General features: G+C 30.8%; 1 protein-coding gene and 2 long non-coding RNA genes across 3 annotated transcripts; 2 read left to right on the forward strand and 1 right to left on the reverse strand.

Moving 5' to 3' along the window:
• The first annotated feature begins 1,445 nt into the window (after positions 1-1,445).
• On the forward strand, positions 1,446-3,753 carry LOC134696862 (uncharacterized). Its single transcript, XR_010103026.1, has 3 exons — positions 1,446-1,650; positions 3,237-3,338; positions 3,532-3,753. It is a non-coding gene; the product is annotated as an uncharacterized LOC134696862 (long non-coding RNA).
• Positions 2,070-16,085, reverse strand: LOC134696863 (uncharacterized). The gene is made up of 4 exons (XR_010103027.1): positions 16,040-16,085; positions 15,318-15,491; positions 5,135-5,243; positions 2,070-3,394 (listed from the first exon to the last, which is right to left on the reverse strand). It is a non-coding gene; the product is annotated as an uncharacterized LOC134696863 (long non-coding RNA).
• Positions 16,086-17,760: 1,675 nt separating this feature from the next.
• On the forward strand, positions 17,761-23,791 carry LOC134697849 (uncharacterized). Its single transcript, XM_063560138.1, has 3 exons — positions 17,761-17,770; positions 19,092-19,547; positions 23,504-23,791. Exons 1-3 carry the CDS (start codon positions 17,761-17,763, stop codon positions 23,554-23,556), a joined length of 519 nt encoding a protein of 172 aa, XP_063416208.1. The 3' UTR covers positions 23,557-23,791.
• The last annotated feature ends 1,369 nt before the right edge of the window (positions 23,792-25,160 follow it).

The raw sequence follows: 25,160 nt of genomic DNA on the forward strand, positions 1-25,160 counted from the left end.
TAGATAAAAAAATATTTTTCTTTAGACACCATGCATAAATATTGAATTTAGGTACCTTTATTAACCCTACTTATATGTTTAATTTGGTAATCTCTGGTCACACTACCAAGATGTTGAATGTGGTTAGCTCTTGTAACCATACAAATATATTGAATATGGTTACCTCTGGTCACCCTACACAGATATTGAATAAGGTTACCTATGGTCACCTTATACAGATATTGAATAAGGTTATTTTTGGTCACCTTTAAAGATATTGAATATGGTTACCTCTGGTCACCCTAAACATATATTGAAGTTGGTTACCTTTGGTCACCCTACATATATTTCAAACATGGTAACCTCTGGTCACCCACATATATATTGGCTATGGTAACCTCTGGTCATTCTACACAACATATTGAAAATGGTTACCTTTGGTCACCCTACAATAGATTGGCTTATGTTACTTATGGTTACAATTCATTAATAATGAATATCTTTTGTCAACTTAAAAGATATTGAATGTGGTTACCTCTGGTCACCCTACACATTTATCGAATTGGGTAACCCTTTCATATTATTGAATGAAATTACCTCCGGGCATCGTATACATATATTAACTTAAGTTACTACTGGTCACCCTTTAGTGGAATGGGGTTACCTTTGGTCAGCATACACAGATATTGATTTTAGTAACCTCCGGTCACCGTTCAAAAATATTGGCTTTGGTAACCTCTGGTCACAATGAATTTTTATTGGAATCGGTTATCTCGTATCACACTATACAGATGTTAAATTTGGTTAACACTTCCCGCAACATTTTACACAGTAAATGAACTTTGGTGTTTTCTGGTCAAAGTATACAGATGTACTGTTGACATTGGTTCTGTATATGTCAGTAATTGTATTGATCTATGATATTTCTATAAAAGTTGGTTAAATTGCATTTTTCTTCCTTTGTTTTAGAATTCACCAGAATGAAGCTGTAGCTGAACCAGAGCTATGCAGACAAATACTGAAGGAAGAGATAATTTTCTACCAAGAATTGAAAGAGAAATTGTTCTTATATACTAATGTACTTTTGTAAATTTTAATGACTGATATAAGCATAATGCTGATAAAGAGTAATTCAGAAATTACTGATTGATACCCTGTTTTGTTCTTCAGACATAACTTGATTGCCTTATGTTCAAATGACATATTTTCTATAGTACTCGTCTGTTCAATTTCGTATATGTTTTTGTCCGTAAAATGATTCAATGAGAGCTGTACAGACGAGTTTTCTGTAGACTGAACGTATATCTGACTTCTTATAATAGATGTTTTGTATTTTCGTTTGTTTATCCCTTTGATTGTTTTAAGTGCTATACTTGTTCACACGTCATATATTTTGTCAATAGAGTTTACATTTTTGTCTTTTCAGTTTTAATTGATGTTATTTAATATGAGTACAATGTAGCTAGTTTGTCGTCTTCTCTTCCATTATATGAACATGATTTTAACATAAAATATGTAATTCATACTCATACTTATGGGCATTTATAAATATGTAACATTTACATTGTAGGGGGGTATAACCATTAGTAATTATTTACCAGAATGAAGCACAAAGAAAAAGAATAATGAAACTAGGAGAAAATGTGGTGGTTTTAGATGTTACATATAAAGGTATATACTTATATATAGTCATGGAAATTTCAATTTAAAATATTGATACGTTTAAAAAAAGTTTAACTGTGGGACAATAAACTTACAACATATGTTTTGTTTAACTGCCTATGGTTATTCATTCTATGCTTTTTTTTTGCAAGAGATGAACAGCAAGGCCGGGGCACTCATATTTTGTAATATATCTCGTCAAATGATACTGGTTGTCAAAAAAGTTGTGAGATCTCTGAAGACTACGGCTGAAAATCATGGATTTGATTTATGTCCAAGGTTTGTGGGTATCAAAGTTGACAATAATTCAAATTCAATATCATTGCTTATTAACACTCCATTTTCGTCATGTTATTTGTTTACAGTTAGTTACATCATTCGGAGTCAAACCCAAATCTGATATGGATATAAAAGATAAATAAAGATCATTCAATTATATCTTTTAATATATTTGTCTGTAAAAATTACAGGTTAAACTATGACATTATTCACATATTCGTGCAGTGATAGTTATTTAACAATTGACCAATAGACAATGCTAAGAAAGATTCATCTAAAGAAACATCTTTTCCTGCATATCAAATTTAATACAATTAACGTCAACACAAATATCAGTTGAATTTTGGCAAAGAATATTAGATAAATAATTTTACATAATAATATTTATCTCATGAACTAGTGACACTTACAAAAAACATAAATTTTGGTTGATAAAAGATAAAAAGAACCCACTAAAACATATAGCAATGAATCTCTACTGAATTATATCAGTAAAATAATTTAAAAGTACAAAGAGTTGCTTGATGCGATTTGAAGACCTTACCTATAAATGTACAATGCTTATGAGTACATGCGTGTTTAATCTTAAGATTCTGTTCCTATACTCAAAAGAAATGTGTCAATATAATTTTTCATCAACAAATATACTTTTCAAAAAGTTCAAATGTTGCAAGAGAAGATGCCTTCCAAACAAATAACAGACTACTTGTTAGACAACTGGTGTACTGACAAGTTGGGATGTCGATGGACCAACTATGGAAGACATATTTTTTCATTAAGATCAAGATACAAATAACTTAGTTGAAAGGTTATTAATACATTTTATTACTATACACCTTATATATTACAAAATCGAAATTTTAAGCATCATCTAATCATTATCTATTTGATAATAGTAACTAATTATATTTTATTTTGGGGATAAACTGAACTGTCTCTGTTTTTATGACCTGAAGTATAAAAAGTGTTACACTTTGTCTATATCCTACTTCTTCGTGGGTAACCAAAGACTTAAAATGATATAAACTATACAATTGTTTAACTATACGGAGAGATTATTGCCGTTCTTTCATGATAGGGTTATGCAAATTTAATACAAAAATCATAATCGTCAATGCAAGTCGATAATTACATAAAAGCAGACAAATGAAAAATGTAGTCTAGCAAAACCTGATGTGTATGAAAACATTAAAACAAAAAATATAATGCTACTTATAACATTCAAATGTATACACATTAAAATTTTATGTACTTTCTATTTGTTCCTTCAAACATAAATCATAAATTCAAACTCAATAACATTTTGTCATTTTCAGGTTTTTCCTGGGCATGAAATACCATTTCCTTGGTGGGTATGCCAATAGCAGAGTAGAGGACTTAATAATCTTACTCCATGTAAATGTAACTATGTTTTATGAGTAAGTAAGTTTAATTTTGTCACAATCCTGTTCTTCTTATCGTTCACTTGAATCGTCTGAAATTAGAAAGATGATTTCAATTAAAGATGCAATTGCATTGAATATTAAATACTGTGAATTCAATTTTTTAAGAAATAATTTATTAATAGATCTTTGAATTATGTTTTCAAATAAAAAAACATCGTAATTTTAGCAATCTAGATGAACTCGCAAATATTAGTCGCTTGAAAAATATGGGAGGACAAAGGGAAGACAAAAGTAAATTGACAGCAGAGAATATGCTCAAGGCAGAACTTGAACAAATGGTGCAATGGACTTCATCCACAGAATGCACTGTTCCATCACAGACAGCATTTGGGACGATTTATAATGTAGACATTGTCAATGTAGTGTGCAATTGTCCAGCTGCAACAACAAGAGGTATGTTTTTTATTATTATCTTAAGTCAGTTCAACAATGTTTAAAAGTACACCATCAAGTAAGAATTGTTGAAATCAAGATTATTAATTTTGCGGGTGCCGTATATGGTCCCACAAATGCTTAGCCTTCTGGAGCATCTAATTCTACTTCAGGTTTTTAGTGGAATTCGCGTTGTTTATTATTTTATTTTTTTACTGTTGTGAATGTCTTTTGGGTTAAGAGTCTCCTCGATTTTGATTGTTTTTGTCTTCCAACAAGGCGTCATCAGGTTATACAAGTGCAAATAATCATTTGACTCATCAATTTTTCTAAAACAATGCGATTTAATTTAAGTTAATCTTTACTGAATGTTTATTAGTGGTTTTGTTTGAAGGTTGTACAATTGAAAGTAAACCATAAAGGTATAATGCATTATTTATGTTCCATTCTCTCCTATTTTTTAGGGATGTGTAAGCATGTTCATTAAGCTGAGTTTATTGCGTCTAAAAGGAATATCGACCTCACTGTAGGGCGCAGATCTAGAGGTTTTGTCCAGATTGGGAAATGTATCAGTTGTTTATTTGACCTCATTTAAATGTACATGTTTTGCCAATAGCCATGGTATACATTGTATTTGTGTGATGGTAGCAAAAAATGGTATCTTCATCACCTGACATAGAGTCTACCCCAATTGATGAAACAAGACAACAATTAAAGGAAGACAAAGAAACAACCGAATAGGCTATTAAAAGAAAAATTGAGTATATATGTAAACAATGATAACTTCCTGACAATTGACGTGAAAAAAAAGACTATTTTACAAGCAATCACAACGGCATTACATATTTGTAAGACAACCAACTTTTCCAAAAACAACAAGAAAGCGAAAGCAACATCCGCTGTTTCCAAGCAGAAAATCCAAAAGTTCAAAAACTGATCATGACTCTTCAGTAAGCCGAAAATGTGTTGTAAAAAACAGGGGCGTAAAGTTAATGATGATGGCAGTTTCAAATCGACCCACAGAAAGAAAGAATCCATTCGTAAACTATTTCAATGACCAAAATAATGAAATATTATACTGATTTAGAAAAACTGCTTTTTCTTGATATTCATTCAAAAAATGTATATGTTACATTGGCGAATAAAGGCTTTAAAAGTAGGACATATACAGTTTGCTCTTGATATGTTTTGCAAAGATACTGATGTTACCAAATGTATATAATTTAATATAACTAATACCTATCCCTAATGAAGATTTTGTCAAACAGATAAATTGGCTATATATATACATTTGACTAGGTCTGTTTGCTGTCTCAAGTAGGTAATATGTTTTAAGCAAATGATCAAATATGTTTGAAGTTAAGATAATACGTGTGATGCGTCTAATAAATCATTACCTGGCAGCATTGTCTCTATTGTCTTCCAAAAGGCCTCAAAACTTTCCCATGAATTGCCTTGTTAATATTTGTTTTATTTAGTTCGCCTATAACATGGCCAATAAATTCTCTGCAAATATAAGTTAAGACAGCAGTTTTATTATTACAGGACATTTCTTTACCTACATTATTTTATATAATGACACTATTTTAATTCTGACTTCTAGTTTTAATAAGACTAATTTAATCTGAACAAAGAAAATACTTTACAAAAATGTATTTAATTGACTTAAATATTCTTTTTAAAATGTTTTAGTATGTTGGTACTATAATGCTTAATTTATGTCATTAATAACAAATATTTTATTCAATAATTTCAAATGTTTCCTAGCTACAATAAAACAGAGCATGTTAAACCGTTTGAAAATAAATGAGAATAGCAATGTTATACATATCTACAATAAAACATAGGACCAAGTCGAATTGTAAGGCCAAATCAAATAGTAATGTGTACATCAATTGTTCTACCTAGCTTTCCGATAAAAATGTAGTGTGGATTGTTTTACGTTTATGACCTGTAAGAAGTAGATTGTATATGATTTTATAGTTCGTATTCTAACGATGCGATTAATTTTAAAATGATTGATTGCATGTCAGTTTGCTTTGATAAGTTTATTATTTAGTACACAGAGAAATATGAAATTTGCACAACCTTGAGTTGTTTTTACGTTTTGGTCGGGTTGTTTTCTCTTTGGCATATTACCCGTGTCCATAGAGTTATATTCTAACAAAATCTATTTTTGAACAGCTGGTAGTATGTTTGTGTTTGAATCATTTCCATTCGCAATTAACACAATTGTTCATTTTCTATATAATACATTTGTAGACCTCGAGTGCAAAAAGATAGATTGCATTATAGACTTGATTATGAATTTATGAACTGAATTTTGTTTCAAATTTAGTCTAGAATAATTATTGAAAAATAGATGAGAATACTCAGTGTATAATTGATTGTTAAGAAGATGAATATATAATGATCATGGTATTTGGAAAATGTATGTTTTATATATTTCATGTTCACGGTGGGTATGGTTGTCCTGCGAGAGAACGTACTGTGCTGGTGATTCGGTCCTGACGGGTGCTGGTGATCAATGAAAAAATGTAAACAAAGACGAAAATGATGATTTTTGATGTTTTTACTCATAAAAAATGGAAGAAAACAGTTGGGTTATTTCAATTTCGTTTCTTATGGGTTCATATGTAAACCATTAAAAAAATGACCCTCTAAACTGTTTCAGTAAGCGTAATACAAAAATGCTCATTTTCAGAAAATCTCGAACTGAAAAAATAAAACAAAAATGCTCATAGAGTCCGCTTTCTATGCCGCAATCCACACGACAAAACAATTGTGTGAAAAAACATTGCAATTTATTAAAATTTAGCAATTCTCAATTTATTCATGTCCTGATACTGTGCTGGTGTGTCCTGTCATTGTGCTGGTGGGTCCTGATACGGTGCTGGTGATTTTGGATAAGAAGTTGGTCATATTTGAAACAAATGTTACAAAATCAATAAAATTAGCCAGATAATTGTTGCCAACAGAATCTATGACTCCTATTTTAGCTCTTGTGCATCCATTTGGCTGTTTAATATGTGTTTTCAAATGATCTGAACTTGTATTACATAATAACATAAAAGGGCAACATCTTTCGTCCAATATCAGATAACAATATATAGTATCTAATTAAAAATAAGTTAAAAATTCCACAATACTATATAATAATTCTTTATTCCGTAAGCAAATATACAGTTCATAGGATTAAATACATACACAAATTATACAGTTTACATAAACATATACAGCATTAATATATAGCGGAGTTTGGCATACAATTTACATTCAATTTGGTAATAAAGGTACATAACAAAATCATTGTTATAATTCATTGTATGTGTCAATTTGTTCGAAAAAAGTCGAAAAGAAGAGACTTGTTTTAATGTCATTATTATATGTCGCTTTCTAGATCTATGCTTAGCTTTTATATCAGATGACATGGACTCCTCACCCTGATGACCCTGCTGCCTTTCATAACTTTATCCGTATACATATATTAATAGATAAACAAAATGCTGCATGCACGTATTTTAGTATTTAAAATGATTCGTTGTAACGAGAATATTTGTGGTGAATAGAAACTGTGAGGATCACAATCTTAAATTGCTTATAAATGTTGCTGGAACCAGTTTCGTTATCTGATCTGAATTTTCTGAAATGTGCAAGGTAGATAGACATTTTGATTTTTTTTTACTCGGTAATGAACCATTGTGTTGATCCCATCCTAAACATAACAAAAATCTCTGTACAAAGGTCTGTGAATTTTTTACAAAAATAGTGATTTTATTTTCACTAAATTCTCTTTTTCTACTAAATACAATAATGAACTATAAATAATAATGCTTTGCAAGAAGTTTCCCCGTGATATATGTACAAAATTATATCTCTATCATTCATTGTCTGTGCTGTTTTGATACTATTGTAGTTTGCACATTTCGGAATTGACAGGCCACTGGAGGGGTCATAAACCGTACACGAAAAGATAAAATATTGATATAAGTACTAAATTTGCATCTGTGAACCCCCACCCCGGCTTGTTTTTTTAGGAGCCTGGGGTGTCTAAAAATGGTCGATTACAGACAGCCGAGTACGCATTTTACTTTCCAGGCGTGTTATTGTTGATTGTTAAAGTCCTGAAAACGGATAGATGGAAACAAAAATGTTTGATATATCTGGCTTAAGATTAAGTTTTTTTTAAATATAAATTAAGGCTACATTTTAATATAATAATTCTATGGATTCACAATATAAAAAATGCAGAAAAAAAATGAATGAAGTAGTAAGGAGTCATTACTACAGAGATGGTGTGTTTGACAAACAAAACTTAAAAGCTTAGTGATATTACCAATATTAAAATAAAAGTGTATTTGAGTTGGGTATTTTTTTCCATTTACTCATTTTCAATTATAATCAAGGCACATTTTATTTTTATTCATGAAAAATATTTATATATAGAAAAGAAGGACACATTGTTCACTTCCTCCCCCGTAATTCATTATCAAAAATATTTATTTTGAAATGAAAAAAGCTAAGAAATCTTAATTTTATTAGTGTTGTCTAGGTTATCTCGTCTTCATTCTCTGACATAATCTAGCCTGCCCTTTCATAAAATAGTGATTTTTTTTAGTGTTCTATCGAACTTTCGAAAATTTTTTTTACCTGATAACCGTTTAGACACAAAAAAATTGTTGGAAAAATCTTACAGCAAGTGATTCTTAATAGCTATAAGATAATTTTTTCTTTTACAATACAACTTTTAAATCTTACGGGAAACTATTCCAAGCTTTCACTGTAACCTCGCTCTAACCTATATCCATCCCTCCCCCCCCCCCCCGCAATACTTTTGTCATTCTTATAGTCAGCACTCAATTGTTCACAAACAAATGTGTATTAAGCTGCTAAAGACATGATTCAAACGCTCAGAAAGTCTTTTGTTCTATATTTTTGCTTTCCATTTTTATGCAAAATCTTTTACATTTTTATTTTATGGGTTATTGTTGAAGGTCGTACGATGGATTTGTTTTTAATTGATGATCTTTTTCAGAATATTTAATACCTGGATTATATGAAACATTAGGATTATATTTAAATTCTTTTGTTATCATTTTTTTATATTAAAAATGTTTCATACTATTTCAAATATTGATAATACAATAAACTTAGAACAATACATAAATAACAGAAATGGAAATAAACGTATTGGTTTGAAATTTATAAGATACAGTATAGGTTGGTATAATGTTTATCATGGGTTTATAACAAAAACCGGAGAGGAACAACAAAGGATTATGAATGGTTATTATAGTTTTCAACAAATAGTGGATGAATTTCAAAAAGAAAATATTGTATTATCCGTAAATGAAGCAAATGGTATCGCTTCATTAAACACTACTACTGAGTTAAAGATAAGTAAGGGTTTGGGAAATATGTTAGGATTTAATAATAAACGTAAATTCGAACCTAATGAATTACATTATGGAAACAAATTTGTGGATTTTGCTATCCATAAATCATTATATATCCATTTGGAACAAGTTAGCACTTCTCATAATTATCTTGATGGTAAGCCAAGTACATTATTGGCTGTTATTCCAGTCGAGAATAAAGAGTTTGGTGAAGTTATAACAGCGAGATTTGAGCATCCGGAATATAAGTGTTTAGTAAATGATGTTATAACAGAATTGAAATTAGAAATAAGAGATGAAAATAATAACAAGATAATTAATCATTTACCAATTAATTGTGTTTTAGAAGTTATATAATTTATTTAATAAAATGAGCATACTTGGTGTCAAAAAAAAAAACGTAGATACATCGGAAATAAAAAAGGAAATATTAAATATGAAGAGTGAACTTCGAACAAGGGATACTAAGGATAGAGATTTACGCCGGAGTGTCGCTGCCCTAACCATCAGAGTTTTAAATGTTGAAAATATAGTTAGTAATATTAAAAATAAACCAGACAAAAAATTAATAAGTATAAATGCTGGAATTGATGGTTCAATACATGCAAGACAAAAGTTTAATTTTGGTGATGGTGGTGGTGGTTATTATGTAATGAACTTTCCAGGACAAATATTGGGTATTAGTTTAGTAAGTTTAAGAACAAACTCAGATAATATAGATGTTATGATAACTGTTAATAATTATAAGACATATAGTTACGGAATAAGTTTAAGTAATGGTGACACACACAGTTATCATAACTTTGATATACCTTTTGAAGTTAAGGCTGGAGATATTATAGGGTTTGTTAGTGAGAGTGATAATTCTACATGTATCAATACTCTAGTATCAGTGATAATTGAATTATTTTTATAACAAATTTAATCCTTAAAAATGTCGGCATACGGAAACAAATTAAATCCTTACAGAAAAATAAGAGAACCCCGTGGTGTGAAAGGTATTCGTCAAAGTGTATCAATAACAAATAATCCTTCAACTATTGATCAAAATCAACAGCTATTAGTGAGATTCCCCAATCTAAGCAATAATGATGTTATTGTTCCTGGAACAACCAGATTGGCATTTGAAATAGAACTCACATCTACAGACGACAATGCAACTATATATCAAAACATAGGAAGAACAATAGTTAAAAAAACAACAATTCGTATAAGTGGAAATGAAATTATGTCAATTGATGATAGTGATATTTATCATTGTTATGTTGATTTATGGAAATCTACATCTGAACGTTTAAATATGGCATACCAAGGAATTGGTGAAACAAACATGTTAAAACACAGAGTTGGTGCGGATGATAAAGCATCAAACATAGGGGATGAAGCAATTGCAACTGCATATGGTGCAAGATTTTGTATCCCACTTGATTTTGAACTATTAGAAACTCATATGCCTTTTTATCAAGCAGGTCTTGGTGATAGACTTGAATATGAACTTACATTTAATAATTATAGCAATGTTATTAAATCAACAGATACATCTGCAAGTTATACAATCAAAAACATTTGTTTAGAATTTGATATGGTTACTGATGCAGAATTAGCAAGACAGATAAGACAACAAGTTAATGGTAAGATGGTTATTTTGTACGATAGAATACTAAGACATAGAAAAATAACCAAAAACAAATCTGATACATTGTGGAATATAAATTTAAATGTTCCAGCTAGAAGTATGAAAGGAATTCTAATGTTGTTCGAAGATCCTGAAAGAACAAGTACCGAAACTTATTATAATCCTAACATAACAAAAGTAGAAATGACAATAGAAGGTGTTCCAAATCAACTATACAGTCAAGGAATGAAAGCATATCAACAATGGGATGAAATAAATAAATTCTTTGCTTTAAATTCAAAAAGAAATAAAACAACAGAAGAAGTTTTAAAGGATTTAAATTTATCCTATACAACATTAGAAAAATATCTTACAACTAATTATGCATCAAAGTCTTTTTATATGTTTCATTTATATTATTGTATTGCCAGAATTTTAAAAGAACTTAAATCACCTTTACCAACAGATTCTTCTTTTTGTTATTACAAGAACCCATATGACAAAGCTGTATATCAAAAAATATGTGATGAATTTAATATTTCTCCAAATACAGATTGGAGACAAAAACTAGAATCATCATGTCAAGGATTAGGAAGTTTTGAGCAATATTATAAACCAAGTGGTGAATATAGACAAAATCATAAAAAGGATGGTCCATTCTTTAATATTCATGATAAATTGTATCATGAAAAAGATATAAGTATGGCTTGGACAACATTTATTTTAGATAACTCTAATGGGTTTACACAAGCAGGTATTGAACGTATTAATGAAAGTATTAAAATTTATGTATGGGCTTTGTTAGGTGCACAATCTCAAACAAAAACAGAAATTTTAAAAGTAGGAACAGGATTTGATGCACAAAAACAATTCTTAGCAAATGTACAAGATGTAATAAATAGTCCTATCGATTTACCCACCCAGATATCGAATTATGAAAATGTTTTAAAATATGCAAGAAGTAAAGTTGATTATGCTTATGGGCTTGGTTTATATATGTCTCCCAGTGATATGGTTTTACAAATTGGAAGTATTGTTGGTTATAATAATAAAATTATAATTGCAACAGAAAATCAAACACTTGGGTTAAATGATGATTTAAATAATAAAAATTTTGATCATGTTGATTTTAAACCAAAAAAACCTGTAAAACCACAAGAACCTATAAAACCTGAAAAGCCTAAAGAACCAAAAATAGATCCAATAAAAAAAATTGAACATGAAGATCATGAAGATAATAAACAAGCAATAATATTTGTAAGTATTGTAATAGGATGTACAGCACTTTATTTTTTCAAATAATCTCTAGCAGCAGTAAACAATAAACTAACAACTAAAATAAGCAATGCCCATAAGTTGTTTGCAAACCAATTAACTACGTCTTTTGTTGCAGACAATAACCAAGAAACAATAGAACCTATAATACCTGGTAATGCAGCTGCTAATTTTCCTGCAAGAAAAGATAATAATTTTCCAAGATTTTTTAATTGTTTTTTTATCCAGTCTTGTACACCACCACCTTTTGATGGAGGAGAAGGAGAAGGAGAAGGAGAACCAGTAAATGCTTCAACAATAACACCAATAATCATTCCAAAAGCAGTTAAAACACTAACTATTGTTATTCCTTGTTCTCTGAATAATGTTCTTATTCTTTCACCTAATGTTCTGTCTTCGTTTAAAATTTTATGTATTGTTTGTTTAAATCTATCTAATTGACTACGTAGTTTTTCTCTATTAATATTAATTACTTCTATTCTTGCACTTCTCTCAGATTCCAACTCTCTCATTCGACTACTTATTCTTTTTATTTGAAATTTTAAATTGTCTTCTTTAGCTTGTTTTAATTTGGCATTTTCTTTTGCTAAGTTTTTATTTGTTTCATTCAGTTTTGCTAATTCATTTGCAATCTCTTCCTTTACTGATGTCATTGCACTGATTATTCCATCCATCTCTCTTTTTGTCATTTCTGTTTGTGTTTCATTATCTACTAAAGATGTTCCTTGTTCAATAAATGAAGTTTCTATTTCTTTCACATATGTTTCTGCATTACTTGCTGTTTCTAATAATTCTTGTCCTTCTTCTTGTGTAGATATTTCTTGTAATGGAATTTCTATATTATCGAGTTCACGAATTGGTGCTTTTATCTTTTTTTGAAAATCTTGAAACACTGATCTACCTTCTTTTAAATAATCAGATATTTTATAATCATCTACACCTAAAACATCCCTGACAAAATTAACACTGTATTCTCTTTGAAGAGTGCTAAATTTATAAAACTTTAATACTCCTTTTTGGTAATATGTTAATGCAATATCATTACCTTTTTCATCTTTTACATATAAGATTTGTCTTTCATTATGATCTGCCCTAACAAAAAAACCTACTTCATTACGTGTAGTTTCACCATTTTTTTTATAAAATTGTTTAATCATTTTTTTTGTAGTTTCTTTTTTACGAATTTTAGCATCATTTTCTGATAAATCTCTTGTTACTTCAATTTCTTTATTTATATACTTTTGAAACTCTTCATCATTTTGAACAGACGTTTCTTCTTCTTCTTTATCATAATCATTATCAAACTCATAACCTCCTTCAGCCATTTTATTCATCTAAAATATTAGATAATAAACAATAAAAAGAACCTGTTAAAAACAACTTAAGATAAAAATAATTAAATTTTTTATTTAACATTATTTTTACATTTTTTACTAATTTTTCTTTTGTTTCTTCATCCATTTATTTAATTAAAAATTGATTCATAGTTTGGTGGATTTCCCACGTTCACATAGTGGTGATTTTCAACTAAAGTTATTTTGTTTATAAAAATTATAGATTTTCCATTTTTTTTTTTATTTCATTTCTTACTCTATTTTCTGTTTCTTCTATAATTTTTCTTCTTTCATCTTCTGGTAAACTTTTTGAAGTTTTTAAATTTGCCATTTTTAAATTTTTTTTCATCTCATTAAATTTTTCTAGTTCTTCTAAAATAAGTTTAAATTCTTCTTCACTTATTTTATTGTCAGTTAAAGATCTAGAAATTAAATCTTTAATACTATTTAATTTACACTCTGCTAAAGTTTTTATTTCATAATGTTTTTTAGCTTTTGAAGTAAGCTTTCTTCTTATTAATTTTATTACACCCCCAACACTACCGCATGCGACTGCTGTAATCTGTAATGGTAATAAAATAGGAATAGCAATACCTATACCTGCAGAAATAACTGATGCTGAAATTAAAGTTGTATCTATTCCATCTGTAAAGTTTACTCCTCTTTTATATTTTTTATATAAAGAATTTCTTTTGTCTCTTTCATTTTTTAAAGAATTTTCTATTTCTGAAATTTTTTGTAATCTATAGTTTTGTCCATCTTCTATAGGTAATTCTGGATATAAATTAGGAGCTGTAGGTTGTTTCATTTTTTAAAGTAAAAATTGATTTTTTTATTTTTCTCTTAAATCCCACAGAATTCTTTCTCTGTCAGTTCTCCCGGTTTTTTTTATTTATTTTTTTTGGAATTTTTTTGTTGTTTTTTGGGTGTTTTTATTGTTGGTTTTTTTCCAAAGTAATAAAAAAAAATTTTTGGGAGTAAGAAAATTTGGTGTTTTTTGGGGTGTTTTTTTGCTTTTTTATAAAAATTTAGGGCTCTTTTACTTGAAATGAGGGTAATTTTTTGGGGGTCAAATTTTTTTTTTTTTTTGGAGGGGGTGTATAGGTGTGTGATATTGTGTGATGGCGTATGGTTGTTTACACATACTTCCTTTGGTTTCTTATGGAAATTTGTCCATTGACAACAAGCATACCACATCATCTACTTTATATGAGTATTGTATAAATTACAACGTATTTTGGTGATCTTGCAAAATGATCGTAATCCCGAAAATCGTAAACATATTTCCTTATCTTAAAAGGGGGCAAGAAGGGTTCCATTAACAGGCCAATAAATAAGATTACAGTTAGTTTAATTTTTTTTTAAAAAAGGGGTATTTTTTTCTCTCATTATAACAGTAAACAGATTCACAACAATGTCAATTTCAAGAAAGCAGACAACAGCTAATAAGTCAATAACAGTACATCATCAATGATCTTGAATATATGCCACTTTTAACTAAAATATAAAAGCACAGAACCAGGACATAGGAGCACAGAACCAGGACCGTTTTTCTTATCACCAGCACAGCGTCAGGACAATTCCGTTTAACGAACTTGCACGACTTTTGCAATATAATATTGTTGTAATATACTTTGCATGGTACTTTTGACACATCAGAGAAAAATTAAGCAACAAAACAGTCGTTTTATTGCCGTTCTGATACAATGTAAACAAACCCACCAGCACAGAATCAGGACCCACCAGCACCCGTCAGGACCAAATCACCAGCACAGTACGTTCTCTCGCAGGACAACCATACCCACCGTGATGTTAATCTAGTTGTTTGCATTTTCTATTGTGTATTTTATTCCATACTCTTAGTATGTAATAAGGATGTCAAGAAGACGATTGCTTTTGTAGCCATTATAGATCCAATGTTCGTAAAATCTGAACAATTGAATTCCCCTCAAACACTTACTTAGTTTTTTCATTGTCATCCTTTTTTGGGGCAGATGTCCCTTTCCTTTTTCGGAAAACAGCCTTTTTGGTTGATTCGTTATCGACAGGAGCCTCGGTTAAAGCATTTAACTTGATAGTCAACATCACCTGGAACTGAAGTGAGATACAGTTGTGATCTTTTCTTGCAGTTAAGCTGAAAAATATATGGAATAAGACATAATAGGCACCGTTATGAAATTTCTTACAACTTAAAAAAATGTCTTACAGATTGGCAAAGTGACATGTATATGATTCACAGTAGACATATGATTTCTAATGATACAGTAATATACCAAGGGATCCTAAACTCAAGCATGAACAATATCATTGGCACCGCATAATGAGCTGGATTTGCTAACCATTCTAGATAACATGAGACCACCCTGGTTTTTGGTGGGGTTTATGTTGCTCAGTTTTATTTTTTCTATATTGAATTATAATGATTGCAATTTGAATTTCAATCTTTTTTAATTTTTTGGTCCAGCTTTGTCAGTTTGTTCTCCAAATTTCAGTTTGAATGTTCCTTTCGACCCATTCACAATTCCCTACCTACCATGTAACTACTCTATGAATGCTTAAAAAAAACACGAGATCACCAATATATGTAATTTAACCAGCAAAAACTGTTTTCTTTGAGAATCAAGTGTATTGACTAATATACAATAAAATATAGTCTTGCTGAACCAGTAATGCATATCAAACCTGTTCTTGTTCTTTTTTTCATTTTCTTTGATTGTCTTACAATTCCTACAAATGATCAAAAAAAATAACATGACTTATATTTTGATGACCAGAGGTAACCAAATCTAATATTAAAATAAGGTGACCAGAGGTAACCAAAGCTAGAATTAACATAAGGTGACCAGAGGTACACCAAATCCAATATAAACATAAGGGGACCAGAGATAACCAAATCCAATATAATCATAAGGTGACCAGAGATTACCAAATCCAATATTAACATAAGTGACCAGAGGTCACCAAATCTAATATATGAATGAGGTGACAAGAAGTAACATAATCCATTATTAAAATAAGGTGACGACCAAAGGTCACCAAATCTAATATTAACATAAGGTGACCAGAGGTAACCAAAGCCAATATTAACATAAGGTGACCAGAGGTAACCAAATCCAATATAAACATAAGGAGACCAGAGATAACCAAATCCAATATTAACATAAGGTGACCAGAGATAGCCAAATCCAATATTAACATAAGGAGACCAGAGATAACCAAATCCAATATTAACATAAGGTGACCAGAGATAACCAAATCCAATATTAACATAAGGTGACCAGAGGTCACCAAATCTAAAATATGAATAAGGTGACCAGAGGTAACCAAATCTAAAATATGAATAAGGTGACCAGAGGTAACCAAATCTAAACTATGAATAAGGTGACCAGAGGTAACCAAATCTAATATATGATTAAGGTGACCAGAGGTTACCAAATACAATATTAACACAAGGTGACCAGAGGTCACCAAAGCCAATATTATCAAAAGGTGACCAGAGGTCACCAATTCCATTATATGAATAAGGGGACCAGAAGTTTCCCCATTCTAGCATACTAAGGCCACTAGAGGTTATCAAATCCCATTTCTGGTTACGATGACCACATGTAATCAAAATAAATATTTGTGTAAGGTAATCAATAAACAAAAAATGATTTGTTCAATCAAGCCTGAGTGGCCATTTTACCAGAAACGATTGCAATTATTAAGTTCAAAAAGAATAATAGTTGAATAGTTGCAGCATTATATAAACATTCTGTGTGTTTCCATCATATTAAATGTTTATTACAATAAATTAAATGCATACATTCCACTCTCATCTACATATGATAATTGTATTAGTAAATTCAATTTTATGTATCAAAAGTGTCTGATGAGGATAAAAAGAAATTGACTAAATTATCAACTGTCCATGTCCTTGGCAATGTTTGAAAGATCAAGGATTTTTCTTAGATTTGTTTGTAGATGATCGTGAAAGATAATGTTCATTGTGTAAAGTTTAATCGATATATCAAACTTAATAAAATAATATTCTATATTCTTGTTGACCTATAATAATTATCAAACCTGTTCTTCTTCTTTTCTATTTTTCTTTGATTGTCTCAAACTTTTTACAAATGATATGAAAAACATCAACTAGTTGTATGAAAATGTTAATTACCAGAGATAACCAAATCTGAAATCTGCATAAGATGACCAGACGGAACCAAATCCAATATTAACATAAGATCCTAGAGATCACCAAATCTAATATTTACATAAGGTGACCAGAGGTCACCAAATCCAATATTTACAGAAGGTGACCAGAGGTCACCAAATCCTATATATGAATAAGGTGACCAGAAGTTACCCCATTCTAGCATATTAAGGCCAACAGAGGTTAACAAATCCTATTTCTGGTTAAGATGACCACATGTAATCTAATTTAATATTTGTGTAAGGTAATTATGAAACAAAAAATGATTCGTTCAATCAAGCCTAAGTAGCCAAATGATTGCAAGTTTTAAGTTCAAAAAGATTGATAGTTGCAGCTTTATATAAACATAGTGTATGTTGCCATCATATTTAATGTTTTCATACAATACATTAAATGCATACATACCACTCTTATCTACATTTTCCGCGGACTTCTGAAAAAAGAAGATTTCCTTCTAGTCTGTGATTCGAACATTTAAAAAACGTGTCATCACAAATGACAAATCATGCAAAATGGATGAAACAAATATTTTGCTTTGAATAACTTCATTAAACTGAAGTTTGTGTTATTCATTGTATTCAATTGCTCAGTACGTTAATTTTACTTACAGATAATACAGACGGTGATAGGCTTTAGATCTATGGTGTATTGCTAAATAGAAAGAAGAATTGTCTATTTTTGGTTTTCTATTTTTAGAACTACAATATTACTACACAGAAGAGTACTATTTATAGGGTGACCAGTGGGCACCGTTCAGCGTAACTATTATCCTTGTGCTCAGTGTACAGTAGTATGAGGACCCGTATTCGGATCGGAACTGGAACTGCCGGGGAGTTTGCATTGATTCATGCATCGATGATAATTATGTCCAGGTCAAAGTTATTTATTTCCGGTTAACGTATTTGACGTCACACCCAGCAAAGACGTGAAATGCAATTTTATTCAGACAGTGGGAACACCGATAATCATACAATATCAACTTTTTTTGTATGAGACTCTGCAGGGGAAGAGCGAGATTTACCGAGCCCTTTAAAACAGTTTAGTGCTGAATACAAACAAGTTGATATTTTTTCTGAAATTGTTCTATAATGGTTTTATACTGCAGGCAAAATTTAGTAGACGAACCTAACATTGTGAAGAAAAGTGACGTGGCATGAAATCGACATTGCACGAAATATCACTGCGTTCCTAAATTTGATAGACAAATCCATTTATTTGGTTTTCACTAAATTTCACCAGAAGTTATATTTCAAAAAAAAATATCTGTCTAGTCTACGCTGCGGTGTTGACTTATTTAACATAACACATCGCATTTTAACCAAACATTGTCTATTTGCTTTGATCTTTGACTTTTTGATGACTTAATAACAATCTTATAAACAACAGAAAAAAGCATCTATTTGAACAGTCGTAAGAACCTCATGATATTTCATGCCAACGTTTGCATAAAGATTGATTTAGATTTGATTTCATTATATTTTAAGGACTAATTTGGCTCTTATGATTCAACTTTTTTTAAGAATTGTTCAATAATTACAGTGGCAGACATATTGGTGACAACAACCGACGGCGGTACAAACAATATACTTCTGGCAGATGTAGGAGCATTTAAACACGAGGATAAATATCTAAGATTTGGTGCAAAAGGTTGTCGGGATGCCATGTTTATTTTATCCTCCCACATAACAGTAACACCTCCATATTATCATATTATCATTGATGGATATGGAAACACAAAATCGATACTTGCTAGAAAAATACAAGAATACAAACTTCTTCAGGAACACATTTCTTCAGAAATGGATTGCTCTGTTTCCAAGTCATTTTGGATAAGTTGGCAACGTGGTATCATTGAAGTTGGGAGAGGAAATAAAGTTGGTGTTAACGTTTTCCTGTCTGACATTGATCACTGTCCTTTCGCTATAAATAACATTGAAATAAGTACTGGTGGCAATGGCGCAACATTGGAATGGACTATTGTTTCTAACAGTACCAGTAAGTATTATTGTTTAAAAAGTTTAACACCATAGAACTATCAGGTACAAACTGTCTGACATGTGTTGCAGTTCAACCCACCTTTCAATGTCAAACTCATTCTGTAGTGAAGACTAGTGTCAATATCATGAATATGAGTAACAATGAATACATAAATCGGGTCGGTTGTCGTGTATATATTTATAAGAATATGTGGTATGATTGCCAATAAGACAACTCTCCAACAGAGACGAAATGATATAGAAGTTAACGGTTGTGTTCCAGCTTGAATTGTTTTTAATTTACGTTGATCAATTTGCGATATAACGCAAACCTTAACGTTTTAACGCAAACCCTTGTGAAATAACGCAAACCTTTGAGCTAAACGCAAACCTTTGCGATACAACGCAAACCTTTTGCGTTATAACGCAAACCTTTGCGTTGTAACGCAAACCTTTGCGATATAACGCAAACCTGTGCGTTAAACGCAAACCTTTGCGTTAAACGCAAACCTTTGCGTTAGCGCAAACCTTTTGCGTTATAACGCAAATATCTTGATTTCAATTATTCATTACGTTTTGTATATATGTCCGTCTGTCATTCATTTCGGCTGTGTTTTACTAGTAGATAAAAACAAAAGAAACAGACATACAAGGCCAAATCGTTATAATAAATATGCATAGGAATAATGGAATACTTGAAGTGCAATTATACATAAATTAAGACTGATTTGTGCCTCAGAAAAGTATATAATTTAACAAGAAAATAGATATAGTTTAGTATATAGTCATGCCAAGGATTTGTATAGTCTCACTATACAAATCCTTGGTCATGTTTAAATTGAAAGATAAAAAAAATGTCATACACTTGTGAAACCTCCAAGTTAAATAGACAAAATGATCTTTCTACTTTAAAATGAATTCTTAATAAGGAAACATTTTTTAAACTTCAGAATATGATCAAGATTCTTTGAAAGAAAGTCATTGAATTTTCAATTCAATATAATGAAGTATTTTTAAGATGCTTGGGTAGCAATTTGAATAGAGAGAACATAATATTATTAATAAAACATCTTTATTCTATACATTTATTGCCAAAGGTTAGCTTGTTTGAATCTAACCTACTTTACACAGTTCTCAAACGAGAGCTTACTTTGGAAGTATATTTATATTCGGTTATAGTTATATTAGAAGGGTTGATTTTTTTCTTAGGTATAACCTCAGTTTACTCAATTTTCTTTGTAATATATATACTAGCAGTAACATGGATATCGTTTTGGGGGACCTTTATAGTTTGTTGTTCAGTGTGAGCCAAATTGAATGCTCCGTGTTGAAGACCGTACTTCGGCCTATGATGGTTTACTTTTACGAATAGTGACTTAGATGGAGAGATTTCTTATAGGCACTCATACCAAATCTTGTTATATTATTCTGCTCATTATTAGTCATTGATATGATCTAATTATTCAAGCATTTTACTTTGCAATGACTACAAAGGTGATAAACTTTAATATATACAGCCTCCTCTATTAATAATAGTTTTACTACTGTTTCCTTTGAATCTTAAATAAGAAATAGATTAAAACAAATGTTTGCGTTTTAACACAAAGGTTTGCGTTATATCGCAAAGGTTTGCGTTAAAACGCAAATGTTAGCGTTATTTCGCAAATGTTTGCGTTATAACGCAGAAGGTTTGCGTTGTCAGTAACGCAAATGTTTGCGTTTAACGCAAACATAGGAAGAAAAATAAAATATAAAAAAATGTGTTGCGCTAATACGCTTCCGTACTTTGATGTATAGCTGCCTCATTGGCAATAATTTTGTATTTAAAATTTCATTACATGTATTTTCTTATAAAACTGACATTATTGAGATTAAAAGTTGAAGTACCTTCTGATTATAAAACATTTGATCAAAGAAACAACAAGTTTTAAAACGTCAAATAAGCAAATAAGACAAATGCTATTCAAACTATTTATCGAATATGATAGCAGCATAGCCAATTGTAGGACAGCTGTCTTCCGAGGAAATTGCGGAGGGAAAATTGCATGTTAAAATGATAATATTATCGTCAGATCATATGTTTTCGTACGTAATATGAATTCGTACTATGCATGCTTTTTCAATGTAAATTGTGACGCCAAAATGCATTTTAAAAGCACGCAAACCCAAATACGAGGATAGTTAGGTAGTATAGCCGTTTTGATCTGTATTTATTACATATATGTAACACGAAGCACGTGATCATATAATATTATAACTTATCATACACTTAGTTTTTGCATATGTGAAACGAGTGGAAGTAAACTCAGAGGCGGATTTAGGGGGCAGGGGGCCCGGGCCCCCTCTTTTTGGGAAAAAAATGGTTGCTTATTATATAGGGAATCACTGAAGCGTGACTGGAGCGGGCCCCTTCTTAGGTCAGTCAGTGGGCCCCCACTTATGAATTTTCTGGATCCGCCACTGGCCATAAATTTACACCCAGGCTGATAACCCATATATCAGGAGCTTTGCGTGCAATAAACTCATTACAGTGCCTCTCGCACAAGTTACTTCCGGTGTCGTCTGTTTACAAATAATATCAGACACACAAAGACATGACAGAGGGGGATCGGTTTATTACTGTTGCAACGGTGCTATTTGAGCAGTCAAATCGCATTGACCGTTGACTAGTATTCATATGTGAAAAACAGTCACAGACCGTATATTGTCTTGTTTATTACGTTGACAATACGTTTCCGTTTATAACGTCAATACAGGTTTGCGGAATTACGTCGTCCACTTGAAAGTAAAAACATATGGGTTTTACCCCAAATATTTCATTTGGCACAGTTTCAGGAATTGCAGTATAGAAAGATTAATCATTAATTTTCTCGAAATGTATTTTATGTAAATTTTATTTGTACTCGGCTAAAAAAAATCCAAAAAAAACAGTCATGCTATTTGCTTCATATAATAACGAATTGTTGGAAGTATACGATTATTTGAACGAATATTACATGTCCTTTTCCGTATCGGCCCGGTCATCATCATCCTACGACTAATTTTTCGGGCTGATATAGGGGTCTTGGGATGATACCCGTGCCGATGTGGAAAAGGCCATGCATTAATCTCTATATATAGTGCATACTTATAGAAGTAATTCAAATACGGAATAAACATAACTTGAAACATTGATGTGTTTCATTTGCAATAACATTTTCTCCATTTGATCGTCTTTTAATTTAACGGTATACAATACTTTGCTTAAACGAGAGATTCGAAAGATACCAAAGGGACATTCAAACTAATAAATCGAAAATAAACAGTCAACGCCATGGAATAAAAACCCCAAAGAGACCAATAGACAAACAACAGTATGCAAAACACAACATAGAAAACCAAAGACAAAACAACACAAATCCACCAAACACAAGGAGACGATCTCGTGTGCTCCGGAAGGGCAAGCAGATCCTGCTGTGGTAATAAAACCTTTAACTCGACACAAAACACTTCTGTTATCTGACGTCTGTTTATATGAACACTACATATATCAATCATCTACTCCAAGCTCCTCCTCCTACTTAATGTGGTACTCAACTCTTGCACCGCTAAAATTAATTTGGCTTGTTTAATTTTCATTAAATTTTGTGAAAGTTCTTACTTAGACCTTGTAACAAAATTTCAAAATTTCAAAATTTTTGAACCAATCGTTTTGTCAGAAATATTACACTGGTTATATAGCAGTTTGACAAACACCAATTTCGATCATTAAGCAGCTTAACATTCCTTTTACAACACAACGTAATTAAAGCGTTTAGCTGATTTTACAGAGTTATCTCCCTGTAGTGTTAGGTACCACCTTAAATGTAATTAAAAAAATACACTAAAAAAACTCACAAATATACACAAACAACACACAAAATACTTGTAGTTTCATGTGTTGCTAAAGTCACAAGTAATTATTGAAATTTAAGATTTTATTATTTCATATTTTAGATCAGACGATTACCTCTCTTCAAAATAGTTCCATTAAGTCCAGGAAACTTTAGAGGTTGACAAAGAACTGTCCTACGTTTGAACAGATACGGTCCATGAAAAAATATTCGAACGTTGAATGTGGAATGGAATGTCTTGTTGAGAAAGGCTGCTGTGGATTTCGATATTACAACACCAGTGGACTGTGTGACATTGTATCTGATGTTGCTACTGCTAATATTGTTACATCTTATCATAAACCACAATTCGATTGATAAACATATTATGTAAACAATTACATATTGAATACATTTAACATTTGATGCAATTTAATAAAACTTTATTAATTTCTATAAAATTAAAAACGTTTTACGTAGTATATTTCAAAATCATCTCCTTTATACAATTCGATCACGTGATTATATCAGTTATTCCAAAAACAGTTTTGACGAAATGTTTTCTAATTAACAGAAGTTCCATTCCTTGTTCTATTCAATTAAAAAAAAATACAATGACACTATGGAGATTTGACCCGGTGTGAATCTAGACTAAGTAATAACAATTCTATACATGACATATCCAAGTTTAAAAAAAAGAATCATAAAAGGTTGCATAATTTTCAAAAGGGGGAAAATTTAATACTTCGACATTAGAATATATCTTGACCCCTTATTATTTTTTTTCTGTGTACTATCCTTAGTTGAAAAGAATTTCGTAAGGTCATATGTGAAAATGTATAAAAGTTATATACTAGGAACATTCTTTCAACCAATGCATGTTTGGACAAAGAAATGAGGAATGTACATGTTTTCAATAAATGGATTACGTAGCGAGCCAGTATTCGACATATATGTTGAAGACGAATACAGGTCAATGAAATATGGCGTTTTATAGTTGCCTGAATCCAAATTATTTGTACTCTGTTAGATGTTTGTCTTATTGGCAATCATACATATCCTATTTTTCTTTTGCTTTATTGGTGTCGTTGGATTGCTGTATCATTGACATATGAATAACTAACTTTTCTCTTTTTTTTTATATCTATACTAATACGCAAATGAATATTTTACATGTAGATTACACCGCTTGAATGATAAAAAGCTAAAATAACACTTTATATGGTGATATAGAAGCCGTAACATTGTAATATCGGCGGCTATACTTTCACATGGATATTTTTACAATTTTCCAATTTGAATAAAAAAAAACGTACCAAATTTTCATAGTTCGATGATGGGTTTACCAGACATGCTCAGAACACAAAACATAAAATACATGTCGACTTTATATACTAGTACAGGTACATGTATATATAAAAGGGGTTTAGACTAATAGCCATATGCTCTAATGTATATTTTGTGCAAGGGAGGTTTAAGCTTACCTTTCGAGGAACCTTTGTATATTATTCCGTCTATATATTATTCAGATGCACGGAGTAAATCATGCCCATTGACATGCCATATACTCATGAGTTTCTAATACTGTAAACCAACTTATTTTCGCGAGCGATTTATAACGCGAATATAAATTGTCGCGAATAAGTAAATCTTTATTAATCTACATCAAGTATTACTAAAAAAGAAAATCGCGAATTCTAAAATCCGCGAAATGGACTAGAATTGGTTTAACGGAAAATGAAGTATTCGCGAAAATAAGTTGGTTTAAGGTTTATGTACCC

The sequence above is a fragment of the Mytilus trossulus genome, chromosome 14 (assembly GCF_036588685.1).
Source record: "Mytilus trossulus isolate FHL-02 chromosome 14, PNRI_Mtr1.1.1.hap1, whole genome shotgun sequence".
Lineage (NCBI taxonomy): Eukaryota > Metazoa > Mollusca > Bivalvia > Mytilida > Mytilidae > Mytilus > Mytilus trossulus.

What these genes read in the sequence shown, in the direction of transcription:
- LOC134697849 (XM_063560138.1), top strand. An exon ending in TATTGTTTCTAACAGTACCA is followed by an intron (nt 19,548 to 23,503) that starts GTAAGTATTATT and finishes TTCATATTTTAG; the next exon opens with ATCAGACGATTACCTCTCTT.